The sequence below is a fragment of the Agelaius phoeniceus genome, chromosome W (assembly GCF_051311805.1).
Source record: "Agelaius phoeniceus isolate bAgePho1 chromosome W, bAgePho1.hap1, whole genome shotgun sequence".
Classification (NCBI taxonomy): Eukaryota; Metazoa; Chordata; class Aves; order Passeriformes; family Icteridae; genus Agelaius; species Agelaius phoeniceus.
Window position 1 is genome coordinate 10773011 of NC_135301.1, and position 23152 is coordinate 10796162.

A 23152-nucleotide genomic window follows, 5' to 3' on the forward strand; every position below is an offset into this window, starting at 1 on the left:
CATTGCCAACTGCAATCGTTAACTCCCCCCTCCCCCCGGGCCACACTATGATCTGAGAAATGCTCCTTAGGACTCAGCCTTGACAAATACCTCTGTGGATGAGCTCCTCTTGAGCTTATCAGAGACACTGTCTGCTCCAGGAACTTGTGCTGTCTAATGAGCTTCCGGTTTTTAACTAACAGCCTTGGAAATTTTTTTTGCCTGAATAATGTTACCGAACAATTTATATTTCTTTAAAAAGGAGTCTATGCAGCAGTGGGGGAAGATGTTAGAAAATTCTTTTAACTATAGCACAAAAGTGTATGATCTCTATCTCCATGGTTAATGCTTAGTTTGGCACCATGCAGGGCTTAGTACAAATGCCAAAGATTATGTAGTCTTGTGTTAACTCCCTACATTTGTGACTAGCTAATGCTTCCTTGTTTACTTATATTAGTGATTAATATGTACTGGCAGATGTCTTAGTTTTGAGAACAGAGATGGAGTGCCAGAGCAAAGAATGATAAGAGAAGTGCATCATAACCTGACCACATATTTGAGATACTCTCAAGAAAAGAAGATTCATCAGAAAGATCCAGGACTATTAAAGGGATTTTGAGGAATGGGATGTTTCCAAATGACCACCAAAGACCCTCCAAAGACCCCTACTCATATCCAAATAAGTTCACATAAATAATTAGCATATATGCATGTATTCAGGAAATGTAATGAATATAGATTAGTTTCATTATATAACCATGTCTGTTAGGTTGCTGCTTATGCATGCTTTGAGGAGAAATCCCCATGTGTTCAGTGCTGTTAATAAAGTAATGTCAGCTTTCTAACCAAACAAATTGGTTGGAGAGTTTATTTCCTGTTTTTCGGTGACAGCTTCTGGCACCCCAGATGGGACAAAGTGGAAGCAACTCAGCAGACCAGAGGACTTGTTAGCACTCCAGCACACACCAAAGTATTTTTCAGGAGATCTTCCATTTCACTGGTCTGGTAAGTAGACTACACTTCTCGTTCTGGGACAAAGAATATGACATTAAATAAGGTATTTTATTTTAAGGTATTTTGCCTGTACGTCACACTGAGAGAAAGTATGCAGTGTGAGGCTGAGAGGTTTATGTAACTGGTTGCGGGCTTGGGTAAGATCATGTGCTACTACCGGGATGCTTGGAGTGCAATCTTGGTTTTGAGAAAGGTTGTAAAAGGTTATAAAATGGTTGTAAAAAGTTTTAAAATGTTTTGAAAGTGTTAAAAGGTTTGTAAAGTGTTAAATTTGGGAGCAGGGCTATCTTGACAGTTCCTGGGATAAGAGATCCCAAAAAACTCCCCTTTGTGTTGTGTCCTAAGGAGTGAAAAAGCTTGGGGAGACAACCCCCTGATGTGAAAACAACTTGTAAAATATTGTAATCATTGGTGGCCGAAGTATAAGCTTGATGATCCAGAAAAGTGGCCTGTTAATGGGACTGTAAATTATAATATCATTTTACAACTAATGCTGTTTTGTAGAAGGGAAGGCAAGTAGAACGAAGCCCCTGATGTTGATTTATTTTTTGATTTGCAGAATAATCCTGATTTGCAGAAGGAATGTATACATGTGCCTAGAGATCCAATGATTTTACCATTAGAAAAGGAAGATAAGAAACCACTCAAAAGGTGTTGCTCTGCCTGTAGCATAGGTAAATGTTGTATTAAATACAGACAGACAAACAAGGAGGAGGATGTGGATTTATTAGTGTATAAGGGGAGACCAAATAAGAAAGAGGAGAAAGGCAGGGAGCAGATGTGGAAATGGAAGAAGAAAGTGACCGTAGTAGTAAAAGTCTTAGCCTTGTATCAGGCCATGAAAGTTTTAGCCCATAGCAGGGCAGACAAGGGGGGCACACGTGGGTTGCACACGCCCCTTACAGCAGGCAGTGGGAGCAGAGGGACCAGTAACTCTTAAAGTGCCATTTTCGGTGTTGGATTTACAAGCTTGGAAGGAGTTGGCAGGGACTTACTGGGAGGACCCAGAAAAAGTTTCTAAGGTTGTGGAAACAGTCATTAGGACACAAGATTGGAATTATTTGCAGGGGATACTGGATGCTAGGAATGCAGAACTGATAAAGATCCTTTTAAAGCCAAATGCTTGACTCTTAAGACAATACCCTTTGAAATTACAAACTAGGAAAGGACTGGAATCATTAATAGAAACTTTTTGTGAACACAAACTGCTTTTGGAATTCCAGTCCCATTTTAACACTCCTATTTTGTCAGTAAAGAAATCACACTCAAATTAGCATCAGCAGGTACAAGATCTTACAGCTATCCATCAGATAGCCCAGGAAGTGCACCTGGTGGTAGCCAATCCTTATACTTTATTGACAACCTTGAAGAATTCGGATCAATGGTTCACAGTGTTAGACATAAAGGATGCCTTCTTTTGCATCCATTTGGAAAGTGAAAGCCAAGATCTGTTTGCTTTTGAATGGGAAAGTCCGAAGACTGGGAGAAAGGCTCAATTGACGTGAACTGTGTTACTGCAAGGATTCAAAAATAGTCCAATTATTTTTGGTAACCAGCTAGCTAAGGAATTAGAAGGATGGCAAAAAGAACATGAGGGCGTAACATTGCTGCAGTATGTGGATGACATCTTAATAGCTTCCTTGACTGCAAGTGAATATATGGAACTGGCCGTTATTCTGTTAAATTTCTTAGGACAATCTGAATACAAAGTTTTCAGGACAAAGACTCAAATTGTAAAATAAGAGGTGTTGTATTTGGGATTTACTATTTCACAAGGACAAAAGCGTCTGGGCCAGGGAAAAAAAGAGAAATGATCTATCAAACTCCTGAGTCCCTTTCTAAAAGAGAACTGAGAGCATTTCTGGGAATGGTCAGGTGGGGTCGCCTATGGATACTCAACTTTGAGTTGATTGCTAAACTTCTAGATGAAGCAGTTAATGAAAAGGATGAAGTCCTCATCTGGACTCCTGAATGCAGGAAGGCCTTTCAGGAATTGAAACATGCTTTAATGACTGCCCCTGCATTGGGACTACCAAACTTAGAAAAACCTTTTGAACTGTTTGTGGATGAAAGTTCTTATTTAGCATTGGGGGCATTGACACAATGGCTGGCATCCTGGAAGAGACCTGTTGCATACTTTTCTAAACAACTTGATGATGTCAGCAAAGAATGGACGTACTGTTTTAGGACAGTAGTGGCAACAGTCCTCCTAATCCAGGAAACAAAAAAATTAACCCTGGGACAGCAACTGACTGGTTTTGTGCCCCATAGTTACAACAGCATTGGAACAAAAAGGAGGACACTGGTTATCACCAAGCAGGATGTTAAAATACCAGTCAGTATTGCATATAGGTAAAGCCTTATAAAATAAGGGCCTTGTTACCCTTGTAAAATCATGTCTCAGGCCTGCTACTTAGGCTAAGTAGATGGGAGCTATGGGAGAGTGACTCAGCTGGAATAGGGGTAGAGAGACGTGAGAGACGTGCTGCGTGACTCCTGCATGTCCACATTGTGGTGTATGGTGGTTGGTTGACTTAGGCTTGTTGTGCCTTAAAACTATGTAAACGGGTAACCAGCTAACTGCTTAAAAAGGCCTGGTTTTTGCAATAAAGGGGCTCTCCTTTGCACCTGCCTGGGGACTCTGTGTCGCTTTGCTTCGTACAAGTCAGTATTGTTAGAATAAGATGATGTGTAGTTAAAAGTAACTAACTTTCTGAATCTAGCAGTGTTCTTAGAAGTTGACCTGGAAAAAGGGGAACCAACCCATGATTGCTTGCAGACCATTGAACTGGTGTACTCCAGTTGAGATGACCTACAGGACACTCCCTTGGAAAAAGGGGATTGGGAACTCTGTGGATGGGAGCAGCTTTGTGAAAAATGAAATCCAAAGAGCAGGGTATGCAGTGGTAACTCAGCATGAGATAATAGAAGCCAAAGCCCTAACCCCCAACACATTAGCTCAGAAAGCAGAACTGATTGCACTAATGTAAGCATTAGAGCTTGCACAGGAGAAGATGCTAAGTATTTGGACTGACTCGAAATTTGCTTTTGGAGTGGTCCATGCCCATGGAGCCATTTGGAAAGAGAGGGCTGTTAACCTCTCAAAGATCCCCAGTGAAACATGGAGAAATAATACAGAGATTGTTAGAGGGAGTGCAGTTACCTTGAAAGGTGGCAATAATGCATTGTAAAGCTCATCAATTTGGAGAGACCCCAGTAAATACTGGAAATTGTCTGGCTGATAAAGTGGCCAAGGAGGCTGCTGGTGGGAACACCCTATTAGCCTTACCTAAGAAATATCAGCATTTGGACAAGGAGGTTGAAGAAGAGAAACTGGCAAAATTGTTAGATGCTGAAAAGAGTCCTGAAGGACAGTGGATAACACCCAGCAAACAGGTAATAATTCCCCAACATCTTATGAGGAAAATCACAGAGAAACAACATAAGATAACTCATTGGGGGATAGAGTCTATGGTAGAAGCAGGGAAGCCTCAAGTGTTGAGCATACGAATGACTGGTATCATGAAAAGCATTGTTAAAAAGTGCCAGACCTGTTTAAAGGACAATACACATCAAATTATACAGCCTACACCTGGGATTGCTAAGAAAGGAAATTGTCCAGGAGACTATTGGAAAATAGACTTTGCAGAGCTTCCACATCAAAACGGGTACAGGTATTTATTGGCACTGGTAGATACTTTTTCAGGATGGCCAGAAGCTTTCCCTTGTCACACCAACAAATATAGGGAGGTGATAAAAGTTTTGTTGAAGGAAATTATCACGAAGTTTGGAATGCTAGTGGGAATGTCATCAGACAGAGGTTCACACTTCATTGCTAATAGTGCAAAGCCCAGTTAAAATGTTAGGGGTGAAATGGAACTTGCACACCCCATGGAGACCTCAGTCCAGCAGGAAAGCAGAAAGGATGAATTAGAGTGAACTAAAGAAAAAATAGTCAATCTCTGTTTCCCATTAGCAGTGATGTTTGGACACTTCCTGGGAGGCGGGTCTTCAGCATGCGTAATGGTTTCTTTGGAAGGCAAACATTGAGGAATCATGAATGCCCCCCCTTTCCTCCTCTCTTCCTTGGCTTTATATATCTGAGCTGATGTCATATGGTATGGAATGTCCCTTTCTCTAATTTGGGTCAGCTGGCCTGGTTGTGTCCCCTCTCAGGATCTTGTCCACTCCCATCCCTTTGATGGGGGAAGGAATGTCCAAGGGACAGTGCTGCTCAGCTGGAGCCAAATCACTGGTCTGTTTTCAACACCTATTCAGCTACTAATGCAAAGTAGAGCAGTGTAAGGGCTGTGAACTTTACCTCAGTCAGACACAATACAGCGCTATAACTAAAAGAATTTTCCAACATCTTCCCCCACTACTGCATAGACTTCTTCTTAAGGAAATATAACTTGTTCAGCAGCAATAGCTACCAAAGTGAATAATAGTTTTGTTCTCAAACTTTCAAACAAAGTTACTGACCCAAATTGAGGCCAGGATGGAAAATTACTATGACCATAGCCTACTGTCTTGTGGGCCTATAAACAGCAGTCTAAAGTGAGAGCCTCTTAGGTTGGAAATGGGGATGTGTATTCTATTGTTATCTGATGGGGCAGTTATCTTCTGTTAATTGGGCAGTTTTCTTTATCTCTTCCACAACCAATCCTCCCTCTGGGAGATATCTTCTGTTAATGGGCCATTGAGTCTCACTGCATGACTAATAAAATTACATCATCCCATTGTGAGAAGCTCCGCCCAGAGAGAGGAGCCAAGCATTCTTAACTGGATATAAGCAGAGATCTGGAAGACCACAGGCAGCCTTTTCCACTGGATTCCTAGAGAAAGACCAGGCCCGTCTACACCACCACTGGATCTTCAGAGCAAGACTACACCCTTCTACAGGATCACTGCTTCAACAGAACCACATCTGTCACTCCAGGAGGACTGCAGCCACCATTTCAATTGGACTGCTACCAACACCCTGACCAACAGGGTGTCAGGTTGTATTCTGACTCTGTCAGTGTTGTTTTGGTTTACTGCATTGTTTTTTGGGGGTTTTTTCTTCCCTAATAAAGAACTGTTATTCCTGCTCCCATATATTTGCCTGACAGCCCCTTAATTTCAGAATTATAACAATTCAGAGGGAGGGGGTTTACATTTTCCATTTCAGGGGAGGCTCCTGCCTTCCTTAGTAGACGCCTGTCTTTTCAGACCAAGACAGAGCCTTTGAGCTTTTCCAGACTGCAGTGGGCTACAACCAGCAATCACCCACTGAGTGGAGTCTTTCAGAATCAGCAAACTCAAATTTGCTATACTCGGAGGATTGCCAAATGATGACAATGGATTCTGAGCTGATACTCCCACTCCTCAAGGCTCAACCCTTTTCCCACTGTGTGGTGGTTTGACAGGAAATGTGTTTTCTGGGATGCTGTGGTTAGGCCAATGGATGTTCAGATTTTAATATTGGTACCTAATGTGGCCATTGGGACATTGGATACGCCTCTGAGAACACGGGGTTAAAAGCAGGGCTCTCCTCCTGGGAGGCTCTCTTGGGTTCCGGTCAGTGAAAGGTTCCGACCTCCCCTGGGCGGGGGAGGGGAAGCCATGTGGCTGGGTGAGGTAGGCCGGGGCCCTGGACAGAGGGGAGGGGAAGGCCCCTGCAGGATGGAAGGGTGGAGGAGCACCGAGAGGCATTGGGCAGCCACCCCCCCCCCCCCCCCCAGGAGAGACAGAGAGAACTGGTGCCCCTGCTTGGCCAGCCGAGAAGGAGAAGGGGGGGGGTGCGAGAAGGTGCCCGGCAGGGCAGCCGTGGGAGTTCTGGACAGACAGAGCCTCAGATTTTTGACCCTTTTCTTGGATGATGGAAACCTTACAAATGCTGATCCTCCTGGAGCTGAATGAGAAGAGAGATAGAGATGAGATAAGAGGAAATGGGCCACGAGAGAAATAGAGAAGAACTCAGGTGGAAGAGATGATGGAGTAGCTTATGCTGGACTCTTTTTGTGTAGCCATGGACAGAGCCATGTTTCTTTGTGATACAGAGACTGCATTCTAAGGGGAGGCAATGCCTCAGGACCAAGAGGGTTCGGTGTGGGTACCCCTCGGCCCCAGGAGGTGAAAAATATGGGGGGGACAGGTGTCCCAAAGTTGAGACTGTGCCTTTTTGGAGTGGGACGAAGCATCCTTAAAAGTCGACCCTGGAAGCAGCTCTGGTCCGTGTTCAGTGGTGAGAGTGCTGGACATGAAAGGAAGAGGTCACCATTGGCACAAGAAGGACTCCTTCTCCTCTTGATGAACTGAGGATTGAGTATTCTGAAGGGTGGTGCCGGACCGAGAGTCGATGATTTGGGGGATGTATTGTATTGGGAATTTGGTGGGGAGGAGGAAGAGATGTATTTGTGAAGTCTTCATTTTCCTTGTGTGGTTTTTTTTTTTCTCTCCCTTTTCCTTGTAGTTTAGTTAATAAATTCTTTTTTTTTTCCTAAGTGGGAGCCTGCTTTGCTTATTCCTGGTCACATCTCACAGCAGAAACCAGGGAGAGGGTATTCTCATGGAGGCACTGGCATTGTGCCAGTGTCAACCCATGACGCACTGAGAAGATGCAAAGGCATCTGAAGTGAGTATTTCACTGAATTAGATAGGAATTTTTCACAGGTATCTTGTACAGACTCTTTATGTCTGTGTGCGTGAGAGTGTGAATATGCTATAGCAAATGTACCAGGAATGCTTCTCTCCTAGATTCTCAAGTTCATTCGATTTGTAAGTAAGTTAGGCCTGTGAGTTACTGTTGTGGTATAGTAAATTCTATATGAATCATTTGCTAAATTCTTTGACTTAAGTAATGTGAAAAATATTTTTCTGGTTCGTGTCAATTGGCAATGGAATCAGCAAATGCTTGTATCTGCTGTGTCGAAAATGGGTGCATTCCCTGGGATAGCTACAAAGAACGGTTTTGAAACTTTCTGACCGAATAGCCAAATAAAGCATCAAAATAGAAGAAGTATAGTAAAGAGATGAGGTAGCAAGACGACTGGTGCTTAGAATAAAACAGAGGAAGTTGTGGTAAAGCTAAGACATATTGCAACAAAGCAACTAAATGCTTATGTATAATAAAAAGCTTGATGCACTTGACAAAATCATGTAGCAGACACCAGTGTAAGGCCTTCCTCCAGACGACCACAAGAAGGACAGAAAGCCAATGACCACCTGGAAATATAATGAAATTGCTGATCCCAGCTTATTGATATTTGCTGATTCGGACTAACCAAGCACACTGGAAAATGCTTTGTAGGTTTAAAAACAGTATATATACTTTGCTGAACTTGTAAGTGGTGTGTGCCATTAGTGGAGCGGTGACTCCCTGGCCACCCAGCGCTGCTTGCTTGCTTTCTTTAAAATAAAAGATATAGAAATAAAATTCGGTTTGGCTATTGAAATTTTATATCAGTAATTGTTTAAGTTAAATGATATTAAGTGCTGCTAAGTTTAAGTTAAATTAAGTGCTGTTGGGCCTTTAGATCATATTCCTTTTTATCTTTACCCTTTCCTAACCTTTTGTCTGCCCCCCGCCCCCCAGCAGCCTCCACATAGATAATTTGGGGTTTACTTTCATTTTGATTGATTGATTGATTGATTGATTTTGGATTTTTGTTTGCTTTTTTTCTCTGTGTGTTTTATCCATCTAGTAAGTAGTAGAGTAAGCCTTGCCACAAACTTTGTCATGCTGTTGTTTTTATATGAAACCTGTTTTTGTTGATACCTTTGCCAGTGATTCTTCAAGTGATCTTAAAACACTCATTCATAACAGCTCTGTACACTCCATCCCCTCCATTACACAGTCAGCCACCCCCCGCCTTACCTGCCCTGCCCATCCCTCCTAAGGAGCCTGTAACCACCCACCACAGCAATGAACACCTTTTTGTAGGTAAAACACCTTTTTTTTGTATACTTTTGCTATCAATATTGTTATTGTGTGTGTCTTATTCCATTGTGTTGTGCTTTCAGTAAATTGTTATCTCAAACAATAGTTTCTGCTTTTGTCCCTCCCTTACTGGGCGGGGTGAAGGAAGGGGAGTTTAACTTTAACTTTATTTGGAGTTTAACTTCTGGCTGGTGTTAAATCCAGCACACTCGCCAAATAGGCATCAAGCGATCACCTGCACTAACTTGCTCAGCAGTTCTTCCAGCAGTACCTGTCAGTGAGTGTGTGTGGTAACACTGGCATTGATGTAGCATGCAGCAGTTAAATGGAGAAACAGAAGCCCCTCCTGTACCTGCAGATCTCAGAGTGTCTGCGCCAGTAAGGTTCTGAAGGACAGAATACACCTGAGATGTTCCATGTCCATTTGGCCACATTTTCCACAGCTAGTTTAAATGCCTTCCTTCTGCTGAGTCACATAACACATGCTGCCATTGGAAATAGGGAGAAAGAACCCAGGAGTCCAAATATTACTCCCAAATCTAGACCAATATAAGAGGCTTTTCTGTCACATTAATCTCAGTGACAGAGTTGTGAAATTGTTGTTATCACCTCCTCAGCCCAACAATGACAAGTTGGGCTGGTGAGGACACTGCTGTTCAGTTTGTTGTGCGAGGGGAGTAATAGAATTTTATAGGGCAGATGTCATAAGCAGTCAATTACTAGATAGCAAACATAGGCAATCTAATTGCCATTAGGTCGGGAGGCAGGAGAGGGGAAAGCATCTGTAGGCCACTGAAGACATTACTGACATTATAAGACTTCTACAGGAAAAATGTTACTGTAGAAATCTATATAGCTGTGAGTTACTACCAGAAAACTGATATGCATCTTCCTTCTGGAAAGCAAACTACCTTTAAGGTTTTTAAACCACCTTAGTAAGTTTGGGGCTGACAGTGGACATGTTCTACACCAGTTTATTCCAAACACTGGATTTACAAGAAAGTACAGGTTCATGATATTTCTTTCACTAGATCTTACTGAAGACATTCTGATGACACCATCATCCACACAGGGGTATCCATGAATACAGTGATATCCAAAGTGTGCTGCTACCATTGAATGATACTTGGTAAATGCTTGAGGTGACATTTGAGTCAATCATAAGAATCTTTCTCAAGTAAACAAACATTTAAGCAAGAAACGTGATGTGAAGGAAAAAAAAGAGCAGATTTCCACAGCAATCTTCAGAATAGGAAAGGCCAACAAAGCACACAATCTCAGCTTTCTGACCTTAGCTTCTGAAAATCTAGAATAGTCAAATACTAGCTTTCTTTGGCATGAGAAGCAATCAGGATAATATCCTTTCCCCATGTCATGGTTTGACGCTGGCGCAATGCCAGTGCCCCCATGAAAATATATTCTCCCTGGTATCTGCTGTGAGATGTGACCAGGAATAGAGCAAACCAGGCTCCAACTTAGGAATAAAGAAGAAAAACTTTATTAACCTACAACTATATATAAAAAGAAACACACACAGAACTCAGAATGAAAACCTTCCAAAAACATTCCTCCTCCCCCCACCAAATTTCCAATACATCACAGTAGTACAAAACCTTGGATTCTCAATTCAGTTGCCACCCCTCAGATCACCAACTCTCAGTCCATCACCACCCTTCAGATAATCAATTCTCAGTTCATCAACAAGAGAGGAGTCCCTCTTGTACCATAGGCTTCCCCTGGAAACACAGTTGAGACCTCTTGTGTTTCCATGTCACATGTGGCACCACCCGGAGAACATTTGCCATCGTGACATCTTCCTTCCATGTACAGTGCTCTCACCACTGCGCATGGCCCAGAGCTGCTTCTAGGGTTCCCCTTTTAAGGATACTTTGCCCAGTTCCAAAAAAAGCACAGTCTCTCACTTTTGGGACACCTGTCCCCCCCAAATTCACCCCCTGGGGCCGAAGGGTCTCGAGAACAGAGGTCTTCTTCTTCCCTGAAGACGGAGGGCACCACCACCCTCCTCACCCATCGTCTCTGTTCACGCACTCCTTCACATAACATCACTACACTCTCTTGGCTCCAAGCCATTGCCTCCCCCTAAATGCAGTCTCTGTGTCACAAAAAAAAATGGTTCTGTCCATGGCTATACAAGAAAAGTCCAGCCAAAGGCCACTCCATCATCTCCTCCCACCTAGGATTCTTCTCAACTTCTCTCGGACATCTTTCACTTGCACAATCCTGCATCATACTTGCTCATTTCCTGCTATTCATCCCTATCTCTCTTCTCATTCAACTTCAGGAGGATCAGCATTTGTAAGGTTTCCATCATCCAAGAAAATGGTTAAAAATCTCAGGCTCTGCCTGTCCAGAACTCCCACGCTGCCCTGCCAGGCACCTTCTCCCTGCACCCTTGCTGAACCCCCCCTTCTCCTTCGGCTGTGCTGCCAGCATATGATATCAAATTTCAAGGTGGCACCAGCACAGGCACAGGCTCGCTCTTGCTCTCTCTGTCTCTCTGGGGGGGCTGCCCAATGCCTCTTGGTTCTCCTCCACCCTTCCATCATGCAGGGGCCTTCCCCTCCCTTCTCTGTCCAAGGCCCCGGCCTAACTCACCTGGCCGCATGGCTTCCCCTCCCCCACCCAGCCTGCAGCTGGGCGGGGGAGGTCTGACCGCTTTCACAGACGGAACCCAAGAGAAAGTTTTCCTGGAAGTTCTCTGCTTTTAACCCCCTGTGTTCTCAGAGGCGTATCCATGTCCTCAGTGGCCACACCAGGTGCCAATATTCAAATCTGAGCACCTATTGGTTTGACCACAGCATCCCAAAAAACTCACTTTTTTTTCAAACCAGGACACCCCAGAAGTCTTATCTTTGTTTACTGAAGCAGAGTAATAAATAGTTTTCTGATCTTTGAATTTTTTGAGTTTTTGTTTTTTTCTTGTTTTTAAGAATTCCCTGAAGAAAGATGAAGAGATTTATTTTTGTTGAAATGAACTGTGCAAACCCCAAGATTCATCAGTGTAAGGCAATATTACTCCAGATACCTAAAAACTTATCATCTGTCTCCTTTCAACCTATGAAGTCTCTCATAAGAGCCCGAAAACTGATCTGAGGTTCTTGCACACCTCAAGCCGAGACTGATACAGATAACCATCCCACAGCTTGTGGAGTGCAGGATTTGATGAAAGAACTGAGAGGTACAGTCTGCCTTGAAACGGGTTATTATGCTTGACCTCGGCTTCTTCTAGTAATTTATCAAGCACCTACAAAATGTCATTTGAGGTAAAGGAAGGGAAAATGGGAGGAATGACAAGAAACCTCTCAAGGCCATGGAAAAGATCTGCAAAAGCAAGTCCAGAGGAGGGCCACATAGATGGTTGCTCTGAGCAACCTGATCTAGTTGAAGATGTCCCTGCTCATTGCAAGGGGGTTGGACTAGATGACCTTTAAAGGTCCCTTGCAACCCAAACTATTCAATTATACTATTATTTCTGGCAAGCAGATTAATTTTGCTCTCTAGGCATCCCTACATATACTCCCAAACCCATTGCACTGGTCCTTTTTTACACTTGAACAGAGGAATGCCCTTCAGCCAGCTGCTCCAAGCTCTCTCTTCCACTCAAATTGCACAAAGGGACTGCACAGATCCTTGCTCTGTATTTACCAGTTAACTGTGCTTTACATCAGAAAACAGAATAAAAACATTCCAGACAAAGCCCAAAGAGGGTCTTTGAGAGGCTTCTCAATGACTTAAAGAGCTGTACCCACCAACACAGGGTCAAATTCCTGTCTTCTACTGTAGTAATAATGAACGAAGGAAATACCTGAAGGCCCAACTCCAGAGAAACTTTCAGAAGAGTGATATCTGGTAAGCTGTCCATGAGTGTTGCTATTTTAAATGCATCCTGGGCAAGTTTGAAGATGTGTGATGAGGAGTGGATATTTTTCTGAATGGATTCTAACACTGTTTCCAGCCTCTGAACATCACCTGCAAGGTGTAAACAGAATCACCAAAACAGAACAAGCTTCCAAAACATACAGAAATGCATTATAATTGATCTTGCCTTTGCTACAAAATAGTACAATGTTTCAGTTATGCCCATTTTAATTTTATAAACCTTCCATAATGAAATTACATGAACAAAAGATACAAGACCACAAATTCCCCTGGTGCCTGATGGTGTTAGTGTAGTACATGGCTAAAAGTCATCTTGATTTGTGAATTTTAGAAGTGATTTGTCTACTCTTGGTTTTCCCAGTCTATATTGTGTCAGAAGAACAAAAAGCTGTCTCATCAGCCTCAAATGAAACCCATCTGGCTACTATGTAGCTACTTTAACCACTTTTCTAGAAAATTAAGTGACAGGTTTAAGTCAGTTCAAGTTTAAGTCAGTTTGTTTTTCCCATTTCAAGCTCCTGTCAGGCTGCAATTTGAATTCCTAAACACAAGTTTTATAATCTGTTTATTTAATGAAACATTAAAAGCATGCACTTAGTTCAGTACGTAATTGACAGCAATGTACCTTTGGCTGCTGTCAACATGGTAGATGCCAGCTCACACTGCTGGGATTCAATGTGACTTAGGGTGAACCACCGGGGATACCGGTTTGGAACAACTGATGCAATGTGGTGTGGACGGGATGTATCTCCCAAAGGAGCCATAGATTCCAATACTAGCAACCTGGAATAAGAAAGAAATACTCTTTCATCAAATCATTATTATATTAGGTTACTCATAAGCAAAACTAAAGTTGCAAGAACACGACCTTGTTTATTAAATGTGCAATTTGGAGTATAAAGATATTGGAAAACCACTTCTTTTCTTGGGGAGTCTTAAAAGTCCATTTGCCAAACATGCCTACATCAGCAGGCATCTGTAAGAATTCATAGGACAATTAAGTCATTGTGTTGGTTTTGGCTGAGGTAGGGTGAATTTTCTTCATGGTGGCTAGTATGGGGCTATGTTTTGGATTTATGGTCTTTGCTGCTTTTTGCACTGCCAAGCTGGCAAGGAGTCTTGGGGCACATGGGAGGTTGAGAGGAGACACGGCCAGGACAGGTGACCCAAACTGACAAAAGGGATATTTCAGACCATATGGCCTCATGCTCATTATATAAAGTGAGGGGAAGGAGGACACCTCTATATAGCTTTATATATGTAAAAATAAAATACATATAAATTCCCTAGTTGATTTTTTCCAAGCACAAAAGGGGGAGAAAAAATGCATTAATAAATAGTTTAAACAAACAGGAAAAATCCTAACTAACATAATGCAAAAAGGATTATTAGGTTATGAGTAACAGCAAATGGACAAAGATCTTGAAAGGAAAATTTCCAGTCACTTTGAATTTCATTGCCAGCTTCTATGTTCCTTTGCTGTGAAAAGAAATGCTGTTGTGAATTGGTGGCTTTCATGCAATTTTGGCAAGATTAGGGAACATTATAACAAGGACAAGCAGATTTAGCATTCTTCACTTTTTTGCCCTTTGAAACATCAATTATTTAGTTAGGTTTTAGCAAAGCTACTTTGTGATTAAACATCGCCATTAAAGGCTGACTCACAAAGCCTGGGTTGAAATTCAGGCTTAACAGGGAATCAGCCAAATGAAGCCAAACATTTGAGTTCATACTCCAAGTGAACAGTCAACTAGGTCACTGCAGATCCACATTCTCCAAGGCTGTACTCCATATGTTTCAGTGCTGCAAGCAGAGAACTGTAGACAAAAGTGACCATCAAGGATAGCACACCCTGTCCTTGCAGCCCTGAGGTGCATGCACGAGAGGCCTTATGGTCTCAAATTCTATTGATTTCACACTGACTGTTCCACACACTAAAAGAAAATAAAAAAAAAAAAAAAAAAAAAGAAATTGCAACAGATGATGTTGAATGCAGAGAGGCAAAATACTCCAGAGTTGTCATCATGGGTCAATGACCTGTGTTGACTGACACTTAACACTTATGTCTGGAGAGCAACTAGCTGTTGTCTTGAGAAGTTAGCTTCTTTCATAAATGTTCAAGTGAAGAAAGAAATATGTTTGACTTCTAAAAGCATGAGCAGCCATGCAGATTTCTATGTGGAAACATTTTCCCGTGCCATAAAGGAAGAGATGGTTAAATTTCCCTCTTCTGATCCATTCCACCTCACAAACACGAGACATACATTTGTATTGGGTTTGCACAGCCAGATTTTGATAGTGGAGGAGCTACAGGGGTGGTTTCTGTGAGAAGCTGCTAGAAGCTTCCACAGTGTCTGGCAAAGCCAATCCCTGGTCGCTCCAAAAATGGATGTGCCACTGGTCAAGGTTGAGTCAACTAGAAATGGTGGTAACATATGTAAGAAAGAAAACCAGAAATTGTTGTGCAGTTGTAATTTCAGCCAGAGAAGAATGGGGTGAGAACATGTAAGAGCAACTCTGCAGACACAAAGGTCAGTGAAGAAGAAGGGGGAGGAGGTGGTCCAGGCACCAGAGCTGGGATTCCTCTGCAGCCTGTGGTGAAGAACACAGTGAAGCAGGCTGCTCCTCTGAAGCCCATGGAGGTCCATGGGGATGCAGAGATCCACCCACAACCCATGCAGGAGCCCCATGCCAAAGCAGGTGGATGCCTGAGAGGAGGCTATGACCTCAAGGGAGACCTGTGGAGACAGGGTCCCACACTGGGGCAACCTGTCCTTGGAGGACTGCACCCTGTGGAAGAGTGACCTACATTGCAGCAGTTAGGAGGGTACTGTTGCCTGTGGAATGGACTCACTGCAGCAGTTTGCAGAGAACTGTTGCTCGTGAGATGGACTCACAGAGAAATTCGAGGAGAACTGTCTCCCATGGGGAGGACCTCACAGTGGAGCAGGGGAATGACTCCTCCTTGAGCAGCAGGAAAAGACACAGGTGATGAACTGACCATAACCCCCATTCCCTGTCTCCTTGTGCTGCTGGGGTAGGAGGCAGAGCTGGAAGGAGGGAGGGTTGTGGGAAAGGTACTTTTAAGGTTTTATTTTACTTCTCGTTATCCTGCTCTGATTTTGTTAGTGTAATAAATTCAGTGCATATCTGTACGTTGAGCCTATTTTGCCCGTGATGGTATTTGATGAGTGCTCTCTCCTGGTCCTTATGAACCTATGAACCCTTTGTTAAATTTTCTCTCCCCTGTCCAGCTGTGGAGGGGAGTGAGAGAGTGGCCTTGGTGGGTGCCTGGTGTCCAGTCAGTGTCAACCCACTACAACATTCAATCTTCCTGTTTTCTTTCTTCCTTCCCCACCTCAAAACAATATTTAGGTTTAGTTAGTTATTAATTTGGTTTTTATCAGGAATGTTTTGTATACTGAAGTATCACTTTGGTGTGAATGGAAAAAGTAATTAACATTCTTTATAAGAATTTTTGAGAAGTTTCAAGGAACACAGACAGACATGAAATAGAAAGTGTCTGCATCTTCTGTCACCACAGTTCAAAGTTCAAGATAGCAGTCCACATTTCTTAAGAGTGCCAAATATATTACAAAATATTAAAAATGCATAAGTAAATAATATTAAAAAGCTGAATGCCCATCTGCCTTAAAAGTGATGCCAAGAGAGCTATGGAGAATGGCCCTGATTATGCTGATGTCTCCTATGATTTTACCAGCTAGAAACAAACAGATAACTCTTTCTTATACTGGTCTGTTTGAGAAGTAACTTCTTTGGCCAAGATGGCAGCTTCATGCCAAAAGATGGCTGGAGCTCCCCATAATCAACTAGAGATATGGATTTTTCAGTGCCTTGCTTGTTTTTCCAGTTGAAAAAGGAAATTTCCAGAAAAGAAGTTATCAGTTATGATTTGTTTCTTGGGAAAGCCCAAATACTTCTTCAAGAGGAATGGCATGTTGCCATAATATTCACTGAAGCATTCAGTGCACTGTGCAAAGCTACTCATAGATGTCTATTCTAGCCTTTTAACGTGGTCTCGGTCGTTTAGTTTAAAGAGGAAAACTCCCCACAATCTCTGAGAAACACTTTAAGGTAGTGACTGAAATTGAATACAAGGATACAAGTGTACTTTATAAAATTGATCTTTTTAAAATTCTAATTCTAAAAATTCGAATTCAAAAATTCTAATGCTAAGTAGCAAGTATGCAAAGTTGCTTCTCATATTTCTTACATTCTTTCCCTAACACCCACTATTAGACACTCTTGGAGGCACAAAACCCCAAACAAGCTATGCAGACCTTTGCCCTGACTTGATGGTAGCTATGTTTTGTTCCTATGCATGCCTTCCCATTTAGTCCTTTGAACATGGGACTATTTTCTCCTCATTTGGCTTTCTAGAGTGTGCTAGTTTTGGCTGGGATAGAGTTAATTTTCTTCCCAGTGACTGGTATGGGACTGTGTTTTGGATTTGTGCTGAACACAGAGTTGATAATATAGAGATGTTTTCGTTATTGCTGAGAAGGGCTTACACAGAGCCAAGGCCTTTGCTGCTATTTGTACTGCCACTCTGGGGAGAGGCTGGGGATGCATGGGAAGTTAGGAGGAGACACAGCCAGGACAGATGACCCAAACTGACCAAAGGGATATTTCAGACCATATGACATCATGATCAGTATATAAAATGAGGGGAAGCAGCTAAACAGCAGATGATCCTAAGACTGCTAGTGGGATGCCTCTGCTCATTTCCTTGCCACTTGCATTATATACACGCAACCACATCAGTAAAAGAACACACACATGTGCTAAAGCTGTTGTTCAATACAAAACCACAAGTCCCAATAGTGGAATTCTAGAAGGATTTGTAACATAGAATGCTGTTTTATAGTTGTATATAAACACTAATTGTACATTTATAAATTATACTGTAGTTAGTACAGACATCGATTGCTTTTACAGATGACAAAACCAAAGTAATTTCTCCTTAAACAGAACAATGCTTTTAGAAAAAAAGGCTAGGTCTTGACTACCAAGCTTTTTCCCATTTTTCAAACTGCTACTTGTGTTCTTTCTAGATGACTTGTGAATACATACCGCATGGCTCTCAGTGCACTTTTGAATGCCAATTCAGCATCATGAGGTAGGAGACAGGTGAAAAGATACTTGGCAAATGTGTGCATTGGAACACTGTCTCGATGGATGACTTCACCTAAACCACTATATGGTCCAGCTGTGGGAAAGAAAAAGAGAATATCAGTCTTTACAGACTGTTAAAACTCAACTTCTGGACCTTTAGAACCCATTGATTACACCTTGAGTTAGAGTTGGTATTCAGAGAGAGCTTGCTGTACAAAAGGTAAAGTTCTATTGATATGTCTGTGAAATATATTACAAGTTTATTAAATGCCATCTATTCTTTGAGACAACAAGACACATTGCAAATTGTATAGTACTAAGCACACTACCAATGCACATACAAATGACAGAATGGTCCCAGGGCTCCATGGGGCTCATTCACCAAATCTATGGTATGCAAAAGTAGAAGGTGATAATCCTAGCTTTGCCTCTGTGTAGTTATATCATGTACATGAATTCCTATGCACCCTCTGTTGGTTCATAATTGTCTTATCACAAATCCACAGGAAAAAATAAGTGGCTACAGTGGAAAACCAGGTATTTTTAATTGAATTTACATGACAAATCAGTCCAGCAGCACCTGATCCTTATTAATGTCTCACTTGACATTAGGCATTTAAATAACCCTTTGGTCTAGACTTGGTCTCCAGAGAAGACTAGGTGAGGTCTTGCATCAAAGTTGCTTTTGTTAGTCTATTATAGCCACACAATCTTAAAAATTATGTTTGTTGTGGGGAAACTATTCCCATTGTTGGGGCAATAGATTTTGCTCACACTCAGTGCAGTACTTAATAACAACAGTGTTAAGAATGACAACAGAAATGACAATTTTAAAAACAATTGCATGAAACTGCTGAGTTCTGATTATTCATAGTGCATAGGAATTCCATTTTTGCATTTTTCTTGCAACCTTAAGACTGTTATTCTTATTAATAGGAACATTGTGTCAAGCAGTTTTTTACTTCAGTGGCTAGAGGTTCAGATGTTAAACATTGCAAGATACAGAATAAGAATCTTAAATTAAGTATTATCGGACAATTATTGCACAAATAGCCAGCAGTCCTAGAAGTTACCACTTCCTCCTCTACTAGAGATTCCAACCCATCACACTTGGATGGATGGATGGATGGATGGATGGATGGATGGATGGATGGATGGATGGATGGATGACTGTCTGACACACTTCTTTCATTGCAGTCACATGTATCGGTTTCTGGCTGTGGTTCAAACTAACATGACTGACCCTTCACTGAAGCAGATGAGGAGTAGTCACAAAATTTATTCAACCACTTCTGCTGTATGGAATCACTAACTCCATGAGAGAGAAATGTTAACAGCTTAGACCAGCACAGCTGTTTCATCAATGTTTTTGGTGCCTTAGCACAAAATGCGAAGGTAAAAATCACTAGGCATGAAAAAAAAATCTGAGCTCCATAGGTGGCCATTTCTGAAGGCTGGAGATATTCACAATGGAAACATCAATGAAGATTAAGTAGGTGACAGTGTGTCTCAGTCATTTTAAATTGAAAGCTGTTCAAAAGTAGCTGTCATTGCTTGTATGAAAGAAGCCATTTCATGTCTGTTTGCCAGTTGGTGGTCCATTCAGAAACTCAGAAGACTGAGAATAAATGACAAAGCATTTATATGAAAATATATTCTGCCATTAACTTAGCAGTCAAGCAAAAAAATAGAACAGTTCTTGCAACACAGTCTTATGTTCTGCTTTCCCATGTATTCAAATGGTAGCTACACACAGCATGCATTAATCTGCATTAACCTGCATTAACAGCATAGAAATTAGCCTAATACTGGATTAAACTTTATTATATCTAAAGAACATCAACTATAAAACCACAATGGATATGATTAGAATTGTAAATCACTGCACATTTTTTCCTCCATGTGATCCGGCAGTTTCTGCCTAACCTGGAGTAAACTGAAGTTATTGCAGAAAAGCCAGATTTCTCAACACATAGTAATGCAAGGCCACTGTTGCATGCTGCTCACCACAATAATTTTGTATGTAGCTATTTTAGTAGGTTTCCTGCTATCATCACTTGTTTACTACTCTAAGAAAAAAAGTATATCATTGATCACAGTTGTAAACTAGAAGTATCAGAGAATACTTGAGAAAAATCCTGCCTTTTCCTCATACAGCATCCTGACCAATAAACAGATACAGCAAATTGATTTTATAATCCATAGGATCCCTCTATAGTGGTGAATAGCTGGATCCAGCCAGAAGCTGTTCTTGTCCAAAGGCCATAAAGCAGCGACTCTCCTTATGGTGCAGCTTTTCTACAGTTTCAAATGGTACCACCAGTAGGTACCAAAGTTTTTAAGGATCTGGGCAATAATAGTGACTCAAAGCTGAGAACTCTAAACAACATAGTGCATCTCCTCCATTAAAGAAATAGTTTTAAATGACAAATGTCTTACAGAAAGAAAGCAAAACCTGAGTGCTATGTAACAATCTTCACAACTGACCTAGAGCAGGATCAAACTCTCCACCATCTCTTGAGAAAGCACTGAAAACTTGGACCACACCTTTAGATACTTAGTTCCTTTAAAGTTTTTCCCTCCAGTTAAAACCCCCCAAAAACTAGAATAGCAATCTTAGAACCCACAAGATTACTCTTTGAAAATAAGGCTTAAGTGTTATATGTCAAGCCTTTTTAAAAGCTAAGGCAAAAGCATGCACTTTTTGGTACAGATTTTATTGTAATACACAATTGCAATTCCCAAACACAAGTTATTTGTCTTAATCAAAATTTAGTCACGAGACCAGGCCATAAGCCTTAATATTTGTCCATATATTTCAATTTTCAGGTATGATACAAACTTCAGAGGCAACTCATATTCCTAATTGCTACAAAGGAAATGCTATATTTCTGTCCCAGCAAATTTAAGTGAATTTTCTGAGCTCTTCACTGGGGAATAGAGGTAAAAATCTTCATACATTTACAAAGCTGCCAGTCATTTTTCAGGAGTCAAATGACATTTTGAAATTTACTACCCAAGGACTGTTGATGATAACTGATGTCTATATTATTAAATTGTGAGCCTGGATACTGAGCAAATCTAAAGAAGAAAATGCAATAAAAATTAAAAATAAAGGCTTTTAGGTTAGTAGATGTCTTATCTCCACAGTCATGTGATATCTGAAGTATGTTTGATTTTCATAAGAGATTGGAAATAAAATTTTGCTGGAGTTCCACATCAAAAAACATCTTAAGTATATAAGGCAGTTTCCACTGGAATACTAATTCCATGGGCTTGTGTAAGTGAAGACAGTTTTAAAAAGCAGTTAGCATCTATGTTGAACTACCTTCTAATAGGAAGACTGCTTGTTTTCGAAAAATCTTCACCAGAGTATCATCCAATTCAATTTCCTGTAGCTTAGAAATGAGCTGTTCCTCATTTCGACAAACCTTCTCTTGTGCATACAAGCCATCTGGCATTATTCGTTGCTGTCCCAGCCCTATCAATGCTACTTCCACAGCCAGCGTTAAATAAGATTCCCCTTCTTCTAAAAGCTTGTGTGCAGGCAGGTGCTGGTACTCCCGAGATTTGCATTGCCCCATGTTCTCTGTAAAGAGCGACACAAAGAACAACACATCAGGAAATCATTAAAATCCATAATCTGCCTATAATGCTACATTTTCAAATTCTTCCTCTGTCGGTATCCATTTAAAAAAAATATTTAAATTATGAGTGCAATCTCAATATCCAATCATCCAGCATAAACTACCTGATCCAATTTCACATCACAGAAATACACAAAACAATTAGGTTTTAAAAAATCCACTCTAGTAAAAATAAAAGTTTTCATTTTAAATTGCATGATTTGGAGAAAGGCAGTTTCTCCAGCTTTGTGTTAATAAGGCAAACATTGGGTGATCTATTTCAATTTTTTCCCTAACCCATTTCTGTATCCCCTTAAAGCTTTGATGTTGTCTAAGTGGAAAAGGAAGGTGCTTATACACCTGCATAGATTTCAGTTGAAGCTATTAGGATTATGCAAATACAGTAGGCCTGGGAACTCCACAATTTTAAAGCATTCTGTTTGCTAAAGCTCTCTTCATGTTTTTTTATTTGTTAGTTGCATTTATGATAAACACACATAATGTTTCTGACTTTTATTAGCACTAGAAATGCTACTTTTAGTAAAAATTACTTGTAAATTCCACACAGACCAAGCCATAAATTGCTTTAAAGAGTACTACTGATTGATTTGGCACTTCACCAATACACCATATGACAAAATGCTATATCAACCTCTAGCAGTTTACAGTCTAATTTGGGAACAAAAAGTTGCAATGTACAGATGTAAGGAGATGGACAGCTGCAGCAAATGAGATGGCAAAATGCATTTAGTAGATTGCATATATGAGTGTAGGGGGAATTTACATTTCAACACACACTACATTTATTTCATGGGGCTGTTTTGGGTTCTTTTTTCTAATTGCAAAGAATCTGATTTCTTTTATTTAAAGTTCTTCCAGAATTGGTGGATATGGGATTAGAAGTTTATTGAAGAAAATCTAATTGAATAAAATTAGTTTTGACAAAAAGCCCCAAGGAGATTTGGGATGTGCATATAAAGGATCTATAGGTAGAGGAATGACTCAAGTTTCTGACCACACAGAAGGTGATAAGAAACTACCACAGAGGTGGAAAGAGGCTGAGAATAGGAATAAATCAGTTAAGCTCCTGAGAAGCAATACTGAAGTTAGAATGGTCATATACATCCTGTCCAAAATCATGTATCTATACTACAATGCTATTTTCCAATTCCTAACCCTTATAAACCATGTACTTTATAGACCATGTATGTTATAAATTTTAAGTGTTTTGTCATTACTTTGAAGTATTATGTACACTTGTAGCTAATAAGTCAAATAATATCCTGGACCACATAGGAAGATTGGACGTGGTGATCCTTCCCCTCTTCTTAGCACTGGTGAGCCCACACTTGAGTGCCATGTTCAGTATTGGGCTCCCCATGGACCTACTGGAGCAGATCCAGTGAGGGGCCACAAAGATGATTAAAGGACTGGAGCATCTCCCATATGCGATACTGAGACAGCTGGGATTGTTTAGTCTGGAAAAGAAAAGGCTCAGGAGGATCTTACCAAAATATGCAAATATCTAATGGGAGAATGTAAAGAAAATAGAGACAGACTCTTCTCAGTGGTATCC

The 23152-nt window shown here is 41.1% G+C and overlaps 1 protein-coding gene across 1 annotated transcript in view; it reads right to left on the reverse strand.

Annotated features, from left to right (window-relative positions):
• The window catches only part of LOC129133643 (zinc finger SWIM domain-containing protein 6-like), a 341180-nt gene that overhangs the window by 39660 nt on the left and 278368 nt on the right, over nt 1-23152 (reverse strand). Inside the window, exons 9-12 of the mRNA XM_054653272.1 lie at nt 21279-21539; nt 17909-18044; nt 13440-13597; nt 12741-12904 (exon numbers count right to left, since the gene is read on the reverse strand). Of these exons, the coding sequence (XP_054509247.1) occupies nt 12741-12904; nt 13440-13597; nt 17909-18044; nt 21279-21539 (719 nt within the window). The remainder of the gene's footprint in view (nt 1-12740; nt 12905-13439; nt 13598-17908; nt 18045-21278; nt 21540-23152) is intronic.